The sequence below is a fragment of the Pelophylax lessonae genome, assembly GCF_965119305.1.
Source record: "Pelophylax lessonae genome assembly, chromosome: 6".
In the NCBI taxonomy this organism is placed as follows: Eukaryota; Metazoa; Chordata; class Amphibia; order Anura; family Ranidae; genus Pelophylax; species Pelophylax lessonae.
The window spans coordinates 180,307,333-180,327,168 of NC_138773.1; the positions used below are offsets into that span (position 1 = coordinate 180,307,333).

Consider the following 19,836-nt stretch of genomic DNA (forward strand, 5'->3'; position numbering starts at 1 on the left):
CCCATGCGTCCCTATACCTTTAAGGAGGGGTGGGCTCCCTCCAGGCATACCTGCTCTTTATCCAGGGGTGCTCCACCTTTTGAGGAGCGAGGGCCCCATAAGTGATTTGGTAACCTGTTGCAGGCCACAATATTAAATGGTTAAAAATCTCACATTATTTTATATTGAATAGCATAATAAACATTTTCCCCTTGCAGCCACTGACTGCCGGTGGGAGGGGAGAGGGGAAGAAGCCAAATTTCAGCAATAGCAGGAGAAAAATGGAGGGGATCAGTTCCTGTATCTGCTGTATCTGACCCCCCCCCCCTCCACCTTTCTGTCCAAGTGCAAAACAGAATATTACAAGGAGGTCGCACGGGCCGCTGGAGAATGGGGTGGAGTCATCATTGCGACCCCTGATGTTACACCAATGGCTAGGGATGTGTGGTAAAAGCCACCCTACCCCCAAACCGCAAATGTAGGCAAGCCCTTACTGTCCTGAGCCCCCCTAAAATGCTACTTTCATATCAGCGGCTCTCCTGCAGGTTAGGTGTGCTTTGCCATAAACCTATATTATATCTTGCAGGTGTAGTGAACTTTCTGAAAGTGCACTAAAATTCCTGCATTCAGTTTGAGGTTGCGGGCCACATCAGAGGGCTCCAAGGGCCACATGTGGCCTGCGGGCCTCAGGTTGAGCACTCCTGCCTTCATTTATCCACTGCTATATGTGTGCTCCAATTTAGGAGATTCAAATTATAGAGTTAGGACTGGGGTGCCTTCACGTGGCCACTTCAGCTTACACATATGTTTGCAAATGTGTGCGACTAAACCCCTTGTTTTTAACGTGAACGGTTAGACAGGGTTCATTTAGTTTTCTTGCAAGCTGGCTGGTAAGTGAGCTGGGAACTTGTGTTTCTTTTTGACAGCCATCTATCAAACATACATTTTCAGCAACAAAATTCACCTAAATGAATTTTAGTGCACACAAACACAATAAAATATAAATTTTTTGGTAAAATGTAAAAGATGATGTTACCTCAAATAAATTGATACCAAACATGTGAAGATTTAAAATTGCGCACGCCTGAACTACAGTACCTAAAATTTTCTATAGGTGAGGCTTTAAGACCGGAGGATTTGGCTGCTCAATGACCAGGCCCTTTTTCACGATTCGGCACTGCGTTACTTTAACGGACAATTGCGCGGTCGTGCAATGCTGTACCCAAACAAAACTGATGTCCTTTTTTTCCCAGAAATAGAGCTTTCTTTTGGTGGTATTTGATCACCTGTGCAATTTTTATTTTTTGCGCTGTAAACAAAAGAAGAGCGACAATTTTGAAAAAATAACAATATTTTACACATTCTTTTATATGAAATTCTCAAAAAAAATTTAAAAAACAAAATTTTTTAAAATTTTAGGCCAATTTGTTTTCTGCTACATATTTTTGGTAAAAAAAAAATCACAATAAGCGTATTTTGATTGGTTTGCGCAAAAGTTATTGCGTTTACTAACTAAGGGAAAGATTGATGTCATTTTTATTATTTTTTTTTTAACTAGTAATGGCGGCGATCTGCGATTTTTTGCAGGACTGCAACATTGCGGCGGACAGATCGGACCCCTAACTGACATTTTTGACACTTTTGGGGGTACCAGTGACATTACTACAGTAATCAGTGCATCAATCAGTGTAAAAATATGCACTGTTACTGTAAAAATGACACTGGCAGGGAAGGGGCTAACTGTACTGGTGATCAAGGGGTTAACTGTGACCCTAGGGGCGTGATTCTAACTGTAGAGGGTTGTGGCTTGTGAGATCATCACAGAGACATGCAATCCTATATAGCAGGATCACATAGCCTCTGTGATCATCTAAGGGAGAATGACAGACGGCTGTGTTTTCATCAGTCGTCTGTCCTTCTCTGTCAGTGGCAGGAGATCGCGAGTGGCTGGCGGCCATCGGAGCCGCCGGTCACACGCACCGGTTCCCCAGCTGACGAGCAGGGGCGGGAGCGAGCGACCTAGAGTCTTCTGAGCGAGCGTCGTAGTACTACGTACTATGTCGCTTTGCCCAGGTGCGGCTGCCTGCCGCAGTAAAACTGTGGTGGGCGGCCGCTAAGTGGTTAAAAGCCAGTTTACAGGCTACCAATTGAGAGTTAAATATGAGCTCTGATGTTCGCTGTGATACCTGACATGCCTGCAGAAACTACATGTATGTTTGCATTTGTGCATGCCCTTCAAGGCACCTGATCAAACAGAGATCTCTTTGATTGGCTGCTTCCCTGGCCATACCAGTGACCAAAAAAACACTGAAACTGGAAGTGATGAAATCCTCGTCGTTTCCAGCATCATTCATCACATAAAAGATGGAATATTTGATATTCCTCCATCTGCTTTGTGGACTGCTGGCCTGACTGTTGCCAGCAGTTTCAGGCTCCCTGGTGGAACAGGAGAGCTCAGGAAACGCAGAAGGAGGGGGACCCACCCTTGCCAAGCTCTGTAATGGTGATCAGGCAGCTGTAGAGCTGCTCAGATCACTTTTACATGAAAGCCGATAACTGACTCACCACTAGGATCATGGATCATGACCGCTTCCAGTCCAGGATGTTTATATAGTATATAAATGCAGGATGGGGAGCAGTTAAAGGGAACCCCACGCTATTTATTTATTTTTTGCATGGGATCACCCTCAAAATTCACTAGATCCATACCCGGTCTTGGTTGCTAGCAGCGAGTTTATGCCCCCACCCCTTGCTCCTGAAACATAACAGGCCAATTGCCCTGCAGAAAGAATAAAAAATAGCACAGGGTTCCTGGTAAAATCCCTACCAGAGCCTTCCTAGATAGGGATATGATTTGGATTTTTAGATAAGCTCACAGTAGCTTACTATGATGGACACTGGGAAGAAAGCTCCTTCAATTAGTTTGCATTGGGAATATACCCCCCCCCCCTTCCTTCTTTACAGATAGCTAAAAGATCACTGATGTCAGAAGTTACTCATCTGAGAGGCAGAGGTCGCTCATTGCTCAAGAAACCCTGGCTGAGAAATGAGATTTCAATGTTTTTTCCTTTACAAACATTGGATAATTCTCTGTATTATTTATCACCCTACACAGTGAAATCACGGAATTGCTTCTTTCACAAAAGTTGGCTATATGTTAATACATAATGTCATTATTCCAATTCTATGTAATACAACATCATTGTTGCATATGGTGTAGTATTGTTTTGGGCAATCCATTGGTGCCATGGCAATAGGTCTGTAAAATTCTGAGCTTGAATTTTTTCTGGTTACTGTCTATGCAGAAAGTAATTTTGGATTAGTAACCCGGTCCCAATTTCCTCTCTCCTACTATGATTACTTGACTGCTGAAGCCAGATATAAACTTTGAGTTTAGGGCTGCTTTATTTCTATGAAATAGGTTGTTACTAATTGGTGACTTTGTTATCTCTCTGTAGGTCGTTCTCAAGCTTGCTGTAATGCACCCCATTCTAAGTATGCCCTAATTACTATACTGATTTCTGATTAGGGGCAGCCCAGGGCAGTCTCATCGTAAATATCCATAAGTAGGGATAACATTTTGACCTGAACCCAGTCTGTTTGTAATTTGGCAAACCGCTGAACAAACTGTCAAAATTTTACCAGTGCACCCGTCCAAATCCCTGGCTGCTGGAATGTAAACAAAGCAACCAGGGATCACATGCAGCGTCATTGATCAAGTATGGTCATGATCATGTTTGGTCAGTGACATCACTCAGAATCCCCGGATCTGTGTTTATGACACTGCAGTTACAGGAATTCAGTCATTTGCAACAAGAAGAAATAGCTGCATGTACTTTTTTTTACAATTTTTTGAAACTTGTGCCTTCCCTTTCTTGATCACCACCAGGCCCCAACTTCAACATTGGGGGAGTGGAACCTTGCAAATGGGAGGGGACAACATTTCTCCCCCTCCCATGCAAGGCACCTGTAATCTGTAAGCTGTCTTTATAATAAATGGCAACATATTGTAAGTGGCCCCCAGATAGTCACCCCTTATTACTCATTCCCCAAAAAAAGGAAAATTTTATTTTTCTGTAAACATGAAAAATAGGGGGAATGGTGTGGGGTTCCCCTTAAGATTCAATCTAGCACCATATCCAGCATATAGCCTGGGTGGACTGGAAAGGGAGAGGAGTGAATATGCAGCCCCTCTTACTAAATCACACCAGGCCACATGCCTTTCAACACGGGGGAATACCTTGCAAGGTGGGTGGCAAAGCCCCACTACAAGGCACCTTGTCCCAGTATTGAGAGACAAGGGCCTCTTCCCCACATGTGATTCCCCAAGAGGATGTAGGGGTTTTGGGGGGGAGGGACCTATAGACATTTCGAAGCCTCTGTATAATTAGGACCTCCCAGATATCTGCCTCCTCCTAGAGAATAGATTATTGCTCATTCCCAAAAGGTTCATGCAATCAATTAAGGTATACCCTCCCCCCCAATGTTTAAAGACATGTAGCCTGGTGTGTGTTGTTTCAGATTATTTTCTTATTCAGTTTGGCAACTTATATTAATTAAAGTGCTTGTAAAGGTAATTTCTTTTCTTTTTTTTAAATAACAAAGCATGTCATACTTATCTGCTCTATGCAATGGAATTGCACAGAGCGGCCCAAACCTCCTCTTCTCGGGTCCCCCTGTCAGTGCTCCTGGCTCCTCCTCTATGTCCCGCGCCCCATGGGGGCACTTGTGCGTGCTTGCTCCTTAGCCCTGCTGCTGCGTCCATTGACACAGACAGCAAGACTCGGCCCCGCCCCCCCCCCACTCCCTCGTCACTGGCTTTGATTTACAGCAGTGTGAGATAATGGCTCCCAGTGGCCCAGCAAAGCCAGTAAGACGCAGAAGTGAGGAGAGAGGAGAGGTGCAGACAATGTCGGGACAAGATTATCCAGTGCCCAAGGCAAAGATGCCAAATTGCAGCCACCTCCATAATGTGAAAACTTATGAGGAGGAGAGGGAGAGAGAGCACAGCCTGCACCTCCTCCCGACTCTCTCCTCCTCTCCTTGCCACTGTCAGCGCTGAGCTGACAGAAGTAGTACCTCCTTCTGCCCACCCCTTGTCCCGCCCTGGCTGCAGACAGGCACAGCATTGGATCGAATGAAGGTCTTGTTTAAGTAAAAGGGGGGGCCTAGACATTTTTTAGCTTAATGCAAGGAATGCATTAAGGTAAAAAAATATTTAGGCTTTAAATGATCTTTAAAGGAAATGCTTTTAGATTCCTGCAAGTCTCCCCCAAAACCCCTTCATCCTCCTGGGGCATTAGATGTGGGGAAGAGACCCTTGTCACTCAAGGTGCCTTGCAAGCATTGGGAGTTTTCACTGCTCCTCCTTGCAAGGTGTATCCCCCAGTGTTGAAAGTGGGGTTGCATCTATACTGCCCTCCCTTTCCTGGCTACCTAGGCTGCATGGATGGTGCATGTTCACTGCTCTCCCTTTCCTGGCTACCCAGGCTGCATGGATGGTGCATGTTCACTGCCCTCCCTTTTCTGGCTACCCAGGCTGCATGGATGGATAACGGTCTGGCTAAAATTTTAAGGTGAAATTCATGCTGTATTTTGCCCTTTTTAGTTTTTTAACTTTTAACGAACTAAACGGTACTGTTCCATAACAGCATTTACAGCTTTAGGGCATCCTCCAAGCATGTTATTTAAAGGGTTTGTGTATTTTTAATGTTTCACCTAGGCCACAAGAAAACACTGTCTCCACTGAATGGAGTATTTTACAAATTAATTTGATTTGCTAGTCAATTTGACATGCAGTTGTCATTGAAGGTAACCTCTGATTATACATTAATTTCCAATGCAAGGACCTTCGCTATGGTGTTTGGAAGAAAAGAATATATTTTTCTATTTTGCTTTATATTCTTTTCTTATTAAGTTTGGCAACTTATTTATATAAAGTTTCATATATAGTTAGTCAGGTTGAAAAAAGACACAAGTCCATCTGGCTCAACCTAAAAAAAAAAAACAGTAAAGAAAACACAGCCATACAATCCCATATACACAATCCTATACCCGCAGTTGATCCAGACCCCAGCAAAGCATGATCCAATTTGCTACAGCAGGGGGAAAAAAATCCTTCCAGATCCCCCAAGGCAATCGGATATTCCCTGGATCAACTTTACCTATAAATATTAGAACTCATTTATATTATGTACACCCAGGAATGAATCCAGGCTTTTTTTTAAAGCAATCTAGTGAGCTGCCCAGAACCACCTCTGGAGGGAGTCTATTCCACATTTTCACAGCTCTTAAGGTAAAGAAACCTTTCCGTATTTGGAGAAGAAATCTGTTTTCCTCTGGACGCAAAGAGTGTCCCCTTGTCCTCTGTGTTGACCTTAAAGTAAATAACTCAACACCAAGTTCACTATATGGACCCCTTATGTAATTATACATGTTACTCATATCCCCCCTTAATCTCCTCTTCTCAAGAGAGAATAAATTCAGTTCCTCTAATCTTTCCTCATAGCTGAGCTCCTCCATGCCTCTTATCAGTTTGGTTGCCCTTCTCTTTCTCCAGTTCCCTGATATCCTTTTTGATAACTGAATTAAAAATATGAATTAAACATATATGCATTTGTTTTTCAGATTCATATAAAGATACCTGGATAGAAAAGCAATTAATAAAAACCTTATGTTATTACTATTGGATAAGCCTTCTAGTGAATGAATGCCTTCAGTTTACATTGATGGATATCACTATGTTAGCCATCACTACTGCAATTCCTTAGTATACTGCTGTAGAAACATTTAAAAATGTTAAGGACAGTCAAGAAAAACATAAAAAGTCCGGTGCAAGATGAAGAATTTAAGGCTGAAATGACAGTTCAGAGAAATGCAAATGCATTCTTTGACAAATTTGATCGAAGTGAATTACAAGAACTTTTGGCCCATACTATGTCCAGCTGGCTTGTTTCTGTGGATGATGTTCAACTACCTCTCCACCTTCCCAGTGGTTTGATAACTCAGCTGAAAAATATCACCAATCCAAATGTTCTTCTCTTAGTACCAGTTGACAATGATATCCCATTGGACTGTCGTGAGGTTCACCAGATACTAAGGGAGCTTGTTTTTGGAATTTATTGCTTTCATCAAGTGCCATCAATCTCTCTTGAAGCCAACTATGACAGCAGTACGTCATGCCAGCTACCCCCTGCATACTTCAACACAAGAGTTGGGCAAATAATGATCAGTGTGGATTACATGATAAAGGCTCTATGGCATGGTGTCTATATGTCAAAAGAAAAACGAACAAGATTCTCGGAATTTTGGAGATCTGTCATGGACATTGATGCAAATGGACTTCCTCAGACTAAGAAAAACATTTTTTCAGAGTTCTCTTCAGCGGGTAAGCATTTTCTATGGGCTAATTAAAGTTATGCTACTGTCACCATTTTAAATAATTTACTATAGACCAATATTGGAGCAATGTTTCGTTTACAATTTAATAGAAACTCAAATATATATTGGTAAAATAAAAAGAACTTGTAGTGATAAGCTGTATAAAATTTGGAAAACCTAACCTCAGCCATAACATTTCTATCGCTTCTTTTCTTTTCGGTTATTTTTGTTGAGACGGAAAGCCGCAAAATCAAAAGTCACTGTAGCATATGAAACCAGATATTGCAGACAACCTTTCAGATATATTGTAGCCCTAATAGCAGCTACATGCCTATTTACATCATTTTAAAATTCATACATTTTATTAGGGATATTGCCTGCCACAGCAGTAGTATACCGGCGTACAGGGTTGTCTTCCTTTTAGCATAATATACCTAGTTGCTTTTGGCCCAGAAGCTCCTGGCACAGGACAAGAAAAGTTTGCAGCGTCAAAAGGGTTAATGTTAAGATCTCACTTTACAAACAAGTACCAGGGCTGGGGGGCATAGTCAGGGCCATCTTACCGAATGGGCACTTGCCCGGGGGGCCCCACCTGCCCAGCGACCCGGCCCCAGCCAACCATTAGTCCCGACTCCTGTGTGCATCCCTTCGCCGAACTTAGCAGGTAGCAAGCGCCTGTCGTCCCTGTGCTGTTGTCAGGCCACATGGCCATGGAGGGGGAAGCCACAACTGCAGGAATGCCTGTCCGCCTCCGCGGGAACAGGTACACACAGGACAGTCGAGTCTGACTCCCGTCCGTGTGTGTGTGTTAACCAGACCCAGCCGCTGAACTTGGAAGCTGTCATTAGCCTGGCACTTCTGTACCAATAAATATAGGTTTATCTATAAATTGCATTTTTATTCTCGTGGGCGAGTGTGTAGGCAGGGCCCCAGTGCACTGCATTGCCCGGGGGCCTATAATGCTCTTAAGATGGCACTGGGGGCAGTGGGTAGGTCTTAAGGGGAAGGTTAGAGGTTAAGTGTTATGGGAGGAAGAATAAAGTAGATCTAACCCCTAACAGGATGACATTTACAGTAGTTTGCTAGAGCACTGTGTATTTCAGACAAGTTTTATTCCTTTTCCCATAAGATGCTGTTTTAATTCTTTTTAGCCTTTTTTAAATTCAGTGCTGCTGATCTTCTCCAGGCTTTTCCAGCTACTTCTTGTTTACTCACTCCAGTGTGGGGCGCTAACCTTTGGTTAAAATATAATAATAGGTGCATACAAACAAAAGCCGTTCACAGGCTTACAGTTTATTTAGAAGGCATCTACATCTTGAGCAGAAATGTCTGTCCTCCACCTGCATGCTGTACAGATGGAATCTTGCTGTCTGTGTGGAGGCACGAATAGATGGGACTGGGTGTCACTGTGGGGGGGATTCATGTTCTGGGGGGTATGGGACTCTGCAGCAGACTTGGTAGCCCGGTAAGGGATAAGGTTTCCCATGGAAGCTGGTGGCAACCTTGAGGGATGGGGTCTCTGGAGGAAGCTGGGGTTTTGCAGGGAACTGGTCAACACTGCGTGGGCTATAAGGGAAACTGTTGAGCATTTTTGGGGGCACTATTGGGGCCAGAGGCTCTGCAGAAATCTAGGGGACGGGGGCATTGTGGGATGTGAACTGTGTAGACTGAGGACTCTTAAAGCGGTAGTAAACCGCCCTAACAAATAAATGGGTTCCCTGCAGGTTTTTGACATATGCATCGCCTACAAGCACATTATGACAGACGTATCTGCAAATGGAGCCCACCAGTCCAGCGCTCTCACAGCTCCCCCGGTGCTTCCATCTTCAGCCTGTCTTCCTTCGGGGTTTGCGGGCTCTGGCTGTTTGAATGGCTGGGGCTACGATGACATCAGTCCTGTGCGCACAGCTCTGCAATGCTATATGCCCTGAAGGCAGAGCATCACTGTGAATGCGTAGGGGACATCACTGGATATTGCCGATGTGAATATCTCCAAATGCTGTTTGTTTAGGATATATTCATTGTACCTACAGGTAAGCTTGATTGTAAGCCTATCTGTAGGTACAAGTTTAAATACAGACTTTACTACCACTTTAAGGGGTCTGGGGGCACTGTGAGAGGTTGGGGGCCACTGTGGACCACTATGGGAGGTTGGGTGGCACTACGGGAGCTGGGAGGTATTGTGGGAGGTTAAGGGATTGGCAGCTAGCTGAAGGCCTGGGAGGAAGGAAGCCATGGCCCAGCAGTGGGTCAAGAAAGACCTGGTGGTTGAGAACCATTGTTCTAAAATTCATGAGAATTTGTTAGAATATTTAACAAAGGAACAATTCACAAAATAATTGTTAGTTTCATAGAAGTGTATTTGAAAAAAAAAAAAAAAAAAAAAAAAAAATTCTGTAAGTTTATTAGGACAGTTCACCCATATCATTATTTATTGAATAGGTCTAATCGACATTTCCAGTGATCCAGACTTTGATGATATATACTCACAGAGCTTTGACTTGGACCCCACTTATGAACCAAATAAACAAGAAGAGAAAAATCTCTTTATGCAGTATGCAAACAAAATGACAATAAAGATGACCTGCTTTACGGTTCAGGTGCAGCAGTACAAGAACTTGTTTGTATACGATGCCTCATACATGTTGTCTAATGTAATAAGGCTGACAGAGGAGTACATGGACTCTGTAACGCATCAACGGCTCCAACAGAGGCTAACTAGTCATCGGAAGCTTGTGGAAGCAAATCTGGAGAAGAAAGCAGAAATACGCAGAAACATTGCCTACCTCAAGCTCATCAGTTTTCTTGTGCCATTTCTGCTGGGACTGAAAAAAAAGATGAAAGTGCCAGATTTCAGTCACCTTCTACAACCATTTTCTGGTGAGTTATTTTTACAAATAAAAAATATAAATAGTATTTGATGTGTAAAATGTACCATATTCTGTTATGTAAAAGTAATACTGCCTAATTCTAACTTGTAGTTTTACCTTTATCGTTCTTTCAAGATGGAGCAGCATCTTTGTTGTAAATGTTCTTAACCACTTCTGGACCAAGTTAAAATTATTATTTTTGCTTGCTAGAAAACTACTTGGAACCCCCAGGCATTATGTATATATTTTTTAGCAGAGACCTTAGAGAATAAAATGGAGATCGTTGCAATATTTCTTATCACACTGTATTTGCACAGTGGTCTTACGAATGCAATTTTTTCAGAAAAAATACACTTTTTTGAATTGAAAAACAAGAAAACAGTAAAGTTAGTCCAATTTTTTTCAATAATGTGAAAGATAAAGTTACGCTGAGTAAATAGATACCCAACATGTCATGCTTCAAAATAAGGCACGCTAGTGGAATGGCGACAAACATTGGTACTTCTCCATAGGCGACAGTTTCGAGTTCCAGAGGAGGTCTAGGGCTCAAATTATTTCTCTCGCTCTAACGATCGCGGTGTATTCCTCACGTGTGGTTTGAACACCGTTTACCTATGTGGACGCAACTTGCGCATGCGTTCGATTCTGTGCGCGAGCTAACGGGGACGGGCCGCTTTTTGCTTTTTTCTTACTATTAATTTTATCTTTTATTTTTTATTGAAACACTTTTTTTTTTATATATTTTGATCACTTTTATTCCTATTACAAGGCATGTAAACATGCCTTGTAATAGAAATAAGCATGACAGGACCTCTTTAATATGAGATCTAGGGTCAAAAAGACCTCAGACCTCACATCTACAATAAAATAAAAAAAAGTATTTTTTTTCATGATGAAAAAAAATCCGTTGCTAGGAAGCGACGTATGATGTTGCTCCGGTCCTCCAAGGCCATAGAGTCGAGTTAAGGCTATCTTGCCCTCACTCGACTTCCTGCCTGTGGGGACAGTGGACCGGATCATTTTCTCCGCTACCGACGGCTCCAGTAAGTGGGGAAAACAACCAGGAAAAGGCGGCACCTCTCCCGACGCTCATAAGGGTGATCCCGCGGCGAATCCGCCGCTGGGTCCACCTTTACGTTAAAGCGGACTGCCCACCATTTAAAAAAATAATGGGGTTATAGCATCTATCTGCTGCCATAACCCGGGTATTTAACGTCAAAGTACAGACATAAATACACGGTGGGTGGTCTGTAAGTGGTTAAAGCTATTTTAAAAAGTAAATTAGCACATCTAGATACAGTATCTACCTTTACAGACAAGAAAGCTGCCATCTTAGCCTCTGTTTTATCTGCAGTTGCCATGGGTCTGCACATAAGATCAGTTATGACACCAGCCATTTGATGGCTTGACAGTTCAGTTGAAAGCACAATCAACTGTGTCGGTTATCATTCACAACGTGCTTAATTGTAAATGCTTTGGGAAACAGTTAAAATTGATGGGTTTAGCTCTGCTTTAATTGTGAAGGTGTTGCAGGTCGCAGTTATGGTTTGCTAGGCAACTAATTACTTATTCTACAGTCATGAGTAAAGATGTAACAGTCATGTTTCTTCAATCAGTGGACCACCCCTACTTCCTCAAACACCTCCACTCCCTTGGTCTCCGTGACTGTACTCTTTGTTGGTTCTCATCTTACCAATCTCACTGTACCTTCAATTTCACAATTAACTCTACCTCCTCCTCTGCTTTCTTTTTCTCCCCCAAGGCTTCGTCCTTGGACCTCTACATTGTCTCCCTGGGTCAACTGACTCCCACCACAAATATAGGCAAAAAATTACAGCGCTGTATCTAGGTGTATCCAAATAAATACTTTTACAATCCTTCAAAGTGCTTAAATCATAAATCCTACTGTATAAAAGAAAACGTATTACACACCCCTGAAACATAATTTCCTGCTTGTGTGATTGGCTCACAAATTTTCCAGATTTCAGGCATCCTCTGCAACAAAAATGTCATTTTTGGTGAGATACTAACAAATAGAAACACGTCTAAAGGGATGCAGGCCCAGCAGATTTCCTCATTAGAGCCCTGCAGCTGCACATCTGATTCATAATTATGAAACCACTCCCATTAGACACACTCGGCACAGAGGCACAAACAATGATTTCTTCAGAATAACAAAAGGTAGGAATCTGCAACAAAGTTTGTTAAAATCCCTGCAGTGTACAGAGATCACCCAGAGGGGAATGTTTTTTTCTCAACAAAAGTGGAGTTACACTTTAAAGAAAGTCAAAATTATATCTGAATATATAATGTACATATATATAAATGTGATACTACATTTCATATTTCCCAAACATTTTTTGGGATGCAATCACTAATAAATGATTAATGTTTTGCAGATGATAAAGTAAAGACTGAGCGTGAATTTCCTCCACTAATGCAGGGACAAGATTTTAAGTGCCAGCATTTTCAGTATACATCAAATGAGTGTTTTCACCTTCATGGAGGAATCGAGTTTGACCTAGGAACACCGCCCCTTCAAAGTGTGTCCGAAGAAATAAAGGTCTGAAAAGTCAGGTTATCCTTTTTTAATTTTAGACATTTTGTCAATTTAAACCAACTCTGGTGCCTGAAAAAATGTGGCTGGAAAAAAATTTTAAACTCCAGAGGACTGCAACTCCCAAGTTTCCTCTCTTTCATAGTGATGGGCTCGGGCGTGTTTGGAACAAGCCCGCCAGCAAGCCCTCACTGCACACCGCCATTCGTAGGCAGTGAGACATTTCCTGACCTGCAGCTGCACATACACATACTGCCTACGATTGGCGGTGTGCAATGCCGGCTTCCTGGAGGGCTCGATCCGAACATGCCCGAGCCCATCGCTACTCTTGAAAAGCTATGGCTGCTGAATAATCTTCAGTACTCATTACACTTCCACGCCGTGTACAGGATGCAGTAGTGACATAGCGGCTGGTGGAAGGAACCATAGCAAATTGTGGGGAACAGGCATGCAGCACACCTAGATGAGTCAGATGCTGAAGTTAGTAGTAGTTAGTCACATTTAACTGGACTTGTTCTGTAATGTTTACTATTATCGAAGTAATTTCTTCCATGTTCTTATTAAAGTGGAACTAAACCCTCCTATCCTTTACAGCCATCTTAGCCTCTGTTTGATATGCAGTTGTCTTGATGTTGCCGGTTTGATCAGTTATAACACCAGACATTTGATGGCTTTGACAGTTCAGTCAAGTGCACAAGCAGCTGTGGCAGTTATCAACTTTAGCATGCCTTAAATGTAATTGTTTTGGGAAACAGTTAAATCGATGGGTTTAGTTCTGCCTTAGGGGCCCATTCACACTATTGCTTTGCAGTAATACGAAGCAGCAGATCTTACATGCATTGGTGCAATTTATTGTGAATGGCACCTTTACATACCTTGCAGACAAACATGCATTGTGGTGCACTGCACTTCCAGACATGCTATATGCAATTTTTTGGTGCATGAGCCCATATAAATGAATGACATCCTTAAGGCAACATTAACCAGCAGCATAATACACATTAACACACCATAATAGATGAAAGCTTTATATGTCTGTAACAAGATGTAAAAATTATTTAGGTTGCAAAAATAAGCTGGGCATACACTGTTAGTTTTTTTTTTTTATTTAGACAGCGTGCTGAACAAAAAAAACTAACAGATTCCGCTAAACGAGGTGGATGAAGGGATCCCCTCTGGAGCCGGGACACTGTATTCTGATAGTGGCACGTGCCGCTTCCAGACACTAAGGTGATCTGCAGCCACTGCTGGCGAAGTAATTGCCAATTATTTTCCAACAAGTCCTTTTAACAGAAGTCAATCAAATGACCAACTCCCTGTCCAGAAACAATAGCCACACACTGATGGAAATTTGGCAGGTCCCTGATGAACTGGTTGAATTGTGATCTATCTATGGCCAGCTTAAGTCATGGAGTTACTGTCTAGTTAGTTGACACATGCTGATGGTGCTAAATTTGGTCTGCACATATAGGCATCAATAACCTCTGGTCTTGAATAGGTAAATCACCCAGTTTATTTTGTTTAGGAGGCTTATGAAGACATGCTGGACACGGCAACAAAGCACTTGAATGACCTGCTTGATCTTGATACAACTTACAGGGAACATTATCCTCTTCCTGTCAAGAATGTTAATGGAAAGAGGCAAGTGACCTTTTTTTAAATTTACATTAGACATGAATACTGAAAATGGGTCTCCCACTATCTTTATTCAATAAATATATTGGTATTCATACTCTACTTCTTAGATGATTCTATTTCAAACAGGTTACATTGGCTGTCATTAAAGTATAACTAAGGATGAAAAATGTTCTTTGCATTTGGAGTGGTGAGAGGTTAGGCAGCTTTTCAGGTTTATATTGCTGTCTGCCCCCAGTTGTCCTGATCACCAATCTCACCAGTAATCAAGATGAGGATAAATCCAAAATGTTGATTGCTACTAGAACAGGAACAGAGGGGAAATCTTATACAGTAATGGGGACACTTGTTCCTAGAGTGGATCTCCCTCACACGTCCTCTGGAGTCCACAGTGTAGGAAGCGAAGAGAGATCTCTCTCATGAGACAAAAATGGGGAAAAAACTAAAAAGCAGTTCCAATCTTTCCCTACTCTTTCAAAACTAAAAAAAAAAAAAAAAAAAGTGTTTGCTTCAGATATACTTTAACTTTTAGAATTAAGAACAGGAACTGGTAACATCCGCTCCTTATTTTTCCTAACATTACTCAAAATGTGTGAAAATGTATGTGTATAAGGGATAAATCAGGGAAAAATACTGTGCTGCGCTAAATAAAGTGATTATAGTGCAAAGATTGGTGAAATACCAAAGAAGCTATTTAATATTAAAAAATACAAAACATATAAAAGTGAAAAAATGTCCATTAGTAACTCTGAGTTCATGTGATGATTCCATTCTTCACTGGGAAATCAAATAAATTAGTGCATCCTCCATCAGTGTAATTAACTGTCAAAAAAATAAATATATGGAGGCTTACTGGAGTTCCATGACCTCCTAAATGAATAGAAAGTTCATAAATCACATGGTTAGAAGCTCCCTGGCTCCCTGGAACACATAACTTGATAGTAGATCAGATGCAAAACCACCCAAAGATTTCAGATTGTTCTCGCATTAGGGTAATGTTTGTGTTAAGTTGTACTTCTAATGGGATTTCTAATGATGTATATATTGTTTAAGTAGTGTTTTGCTATACTGCATTGTATCACTCACCCATCAGTGGGTACCCTATTTCACATCTTCTTTGTATGTTGCTTTAAATTAATAAAATTACCTTTACAAAAAAAAAAAAGGGGGGTAAAGGGGGACCCCAGGGCTGGTTGACAGGACTTCCTCTGATGCCAAACTCCCTTGCACTTGCCACTCAAAAAAAGCATAAGGAGACCCATGCTCCACATAGCCTGAAACTTATAAAAAAACTAGAGACTTCAGTTACACAGAAAAAGGCAGATAGAGCGCTGTATATTTACATCAACATGGTTGCGATGACGTGGCCCTGCCCTGCCCTGACTGGTCTCATCAAATATGACATTCTCAAAGGATTGGAGCTACCTGCAAAGTCATCACTTTATATAACAAAGGTACCAACTGTCTCGGGTGAAGTGTAAATCACAAAAAATTGTTCCTGAGTTCCAGCAAGATGGTCACTGCTATATGTTTACTTTTATTTGCAGGTGAATATTGTGCAGAACCCCTATTTGCATCAAAGATGGCCCAATGACTCCTTTCAGTACTCCATGTATATATGCATATACTGTACCTGTCCATTCAGGCATGATTTTAGGCCACACATTGCTAGTACTAAAGCTGGCCATACAACTCTAGTAGAATTTTGTTCAAAATGTTTTATTCTAAGAACATTCGTTCAATTTTCTATTTATTAGTGGGGTCAAGTTCAAGTTAATTTTTTACCACTGAGAATTTTCATATGAATCTTTATATGAATTTTCATACCAACATTTGTTTAAAAATCTACGAGGGCATAGCCCCGTACACAGGATCAGAATATCATACAAAAAATACAGCTTTCGACGCAACCATACAATAATCGAATCGTTAATTCACAGCTTTCGCTTTAAATTTTCCGAAGGGACAAACACGTAAATCTTTCTCGTACGATAACAGATCGTACGATTTTCATTTAATCAGTACAGTTTTTGTCCGAAAATACCATACAACTACATTACATCACTTCTGAATTTGTATTCTGTCGTACGAGAATTCTCATACTTTAGTAACCTATTCGTTTTCGATATGGAAACTAGCATGCAAAAAAAAAAATCGGACGATCATTATTCGTCCGATAATCTCATGTGTACTAGGCTTATGGCCAGCATACTACAAGTATTAGATATCACTGAGTACTACGTGTTCAAACATTCTGCATTATTTTATACCTTTTTAAAATGTTAATGTTTGCTAAATTAAAGCTGCATATTAGGCAGAAAAAAAAAAACAGTGAATGCAATTAGTGGATTTGAACTCAAAAAGTTTAAAACCGCTGACATACAACGTTTTTATGACAGAACAGACCCTATTGGTCTCTTCTGTCAAAGATGCCTCTCTCTGCCTGTAAGTGGTAATATACACTGAGCTGTACGTCGCTCTGTGCCTTGATGATGTGACCCGCATGTGCGGGAGTGACGTCATCGTGCCTAGGCCATTCAAGTGGTCCAACAGAGCAGACTCAGAAGGAATACTGGGATATAATGGAAGCATCTGTGACCAGTAAGAATGCTGACAGTACCATTGCTTGACAGGTAAGTCTGCCATAATGTGCTAATATGCAGTGCATACTAGCACATTATGGCATAACAAAAAAAGAATAGCGGCATTTAATTCTGCTTTTAGTCCTGCCTTTTGTATGTAGCAGATCTCAGACTGTGATAGGGAGGAGTTAATCTCAGACACAATCATGGATTAAAGGGATAAATCCCTCTTAAAGGATAATACATCTAAGGGTTGGAGTCTGTGTGGGGGCATCACATCTTGGTTTTCATGTTTTTGCTGTGTCTTTTTTATAGTTACAATGTAATTGCAATCCAGCTTGAAGACTTTTATCAAACAATGCAAAAAAAGCAGTGGTGGGGAGCAGTCAATGGAATAATAAGCACACTGAGGCCCAAAAGGCTTCCACTAACAGACATTCATCTCCATGAGCAACTGAAGAAAAGGTTTGGCTATAAAAAGGCAATAAAGTGCAAGGTATGTTACATGGAGTTTTTGTATATGCGTGATTTTCAAGAAATTTAAAGCGTATGTAAAGGCAACTCCCACAGTGTGGGGAATTTCCATCTTAGATGTCATTATTGGACTTTCCACTTATTTTCTGTATTGGTGACAGCGGTCAGAAGGACAAATACAGGGGTATTTTTCCCCAACAGGGACAAAGACAGCGATAAAAGGTTGACATAGGGTCTCCCCTTCCACTCTCTATCCAAATTTTTTTTTAAAAATACCTTAACATGCACTTTAAAGAAGAATTCAACCCAAAGCTTCATCTAAATTATTGCTGCTCTTGCTATCTGCCTAATTTTTCTTCTAAAACCCCGTTCAGACAGGGGCGACACGACTTGATGGGGCGACCTGTGAAGTCGCGGTGCACAGAGTGCACCGCGACCTCGGCGCGACTTGCACAGACTTCATATCATTGAAGTCAATGCAAGTCGCCTCCAGGTCGCCCCAAAGTAGTACAGGACCCTTTTTCTAAGTTGGAGCGACTTGTGTCGCTCCTATTAGAACGGGTCCTGTGCTTATCAATACGAGCGACCCACCACAACTTGTCAGGCGACCAAGTCGCCTGACAAGTCGCGCTAGTGTGAATGGGGACTCAGTCTAATAATACTTTTTATTTCAATACTTGACACAAACAAATGGACCGTGAAGCTCTTAGAAATTAAAAACAAAGGAAAACAACCATCAGCCATGCTGATTTTTGAACATATCTAACTTAAGATTTGTTCACCCTGGTCCTTTATTTTTTTAACAGACTATTTTATGGTAACTGTTGTGTTGTCAGCTACCTATGATTGTAATTGAAGCATAACCAGAAGAATAATCCTGTGTTTGCTGCTTATCATCATAAGCTAAGAAAATGGGGTTATTATTCTGCTTTGTTTCTGTATGCTTATGCTGCCCTCTGGCACTTTTTGTGCAGTTCTTGGGACCTCTGCAGATAGTTGTGAGTGTTTTTCTATTGCCCTGTAATAGCTGTGATCTTAAAAAGTCTCATGTAATTTGTCTCCAGTCTATGACTGTCTTCTGAAGCATGAACCCAACCACTCTGACCTATTTTAGTAACATGCCTGTGGTCTTTGATCATCTCCTATTGTGTGGGTCAGCATTTTCTAAAAGATTTATGTAGCACTATATATGCTGAATGTTATGTGTGGCCCTTAAAGCGGAGTTCCACCCAAAAGTGGAACTTCCGCTTTTTTGTTCCCCCCCCTCCGGTGCCACATTTGGCACCTTTCAGGGGGGAGGGGGAAATGGGTACCTGTTTTTGACAGGTACCCTTCCCCACTTCCGGGATACGGCGCCGCGGCGCCATCCTTTGGATCCTCAGCCCCCTCCTTCCTCCTCCACCACCCAGCCAGTAGGAATGCGCAGCGTGTTTCGCGCATGTGCAGTAGGAAACCGCCCATGAAGCCGCAAGGCTTCACTGCCGGGTTCCCTTACAGGCAATGGCGGCGGCAGCACCCGACAGCCGATGGAAACATCGGCTGCGGTGCCGACATTGCTGGACTCCAGGACAGGTAAGTGTCCTAATATTAAAAGTCAGCAGCTACAGTATGTGTAGCTCCTGACTTTTAATTTTTGAAGGGGGAGGCGGAACTCCGCTCTAAGGCCTAATGAACGCAGGGCATTTTTACTGCCGCTTTTAGCAGCGTTAGTAGTTTTCTTCTTTTACAGCTTCAAAACTCTTCTCCATGTTATTCTTTGTGTCCATGCACACATAGGCTTTTAGGAGCTTTTAGTAGCATAGGCGTTTAGAAGCTGTAAAAAAAAAACAACCTAGGGCCAGTACGTTCTGGAGCAGCAGCATTTTGGCAAAAAAAAAATGCTGACAGCTCCTAAATGCTACTAAACTCTTTTAAACTCTGCTAAACGCCTGTGTCCAGCATTTAACAGAGTTTTTTGGGTTTTTATTTTTGATGCAGAGGCTGTTGAATTGAAATTGCCGGCAAAACAAAAAGGTGAATTAAATGGTGTGGGGGTCCCCCCCAATCCCTTTGGGTCTGGTATGGATTTTAAAGGGGAACCTCATGCCATTTTTTTTTTTAAATGGCGTTGGTTGCCCCTAAAAATCAATACCAGACTCCTAGGTTTAGTATGGATTTTGAGGGAAACCCCTATGCTAAAAAAAAATTGTGTGGGGTTCCCCCCAAAATCCATACCGGAGCCTTATCCAATCATGCATCCTGGCAGGCCTGGCAGGCCTGGCAGGAAAGGGGAGGGGGGGAACAAGCAAGTGACCCTCCCCTTCCTGAACAATACCAGGCCACATGCCCTCAACATGGTGGGGATGCTTTGGGGCATGTT

The 19,836-nt window shown here is 41.9% G+C and overlaps 1 protein-coding gene across 2 annotated transcripts in view; it reads left to right on the forward strand.

The window, feature by feature from the left end:
• Nucleotides 1-6,716: 6,716 nt before the first annotated feature.
• The window catches only part of ANKAR (ankyrin and armadillo repeat containing), a 90,158-nt gene continuing 77,038 nt past the window's right edge, over nt 6,717-19,836 (forward strand). For both annotated transcript variants that reach the window (XM_082260040.1, XM_082260041.1), the window contains exons 1-5: nt 6,717-7,366; nt 9,802-10,239; nt 12,629-12,792; nt 14,312-14,427; nt 17,319-17,499. In XM_082260040.1, coding sequence (XP_082116166.1) covers nt 6,775-7,366; nt 9,802-10,239; nt 12,629-12,792; nt 14,312-14,427; nt 17,319-17,499 — 1,491 coding nt within the window. In that variant the 5' untranslated portion in view covers nt 6,717-6,774. The remainder of the gene's footprint in view (nt 7,367-9,801; nt 10,240-12,628; nt 12,793-14,311; nt 14,428-17,318; nt 17,500-19,836) is intronic.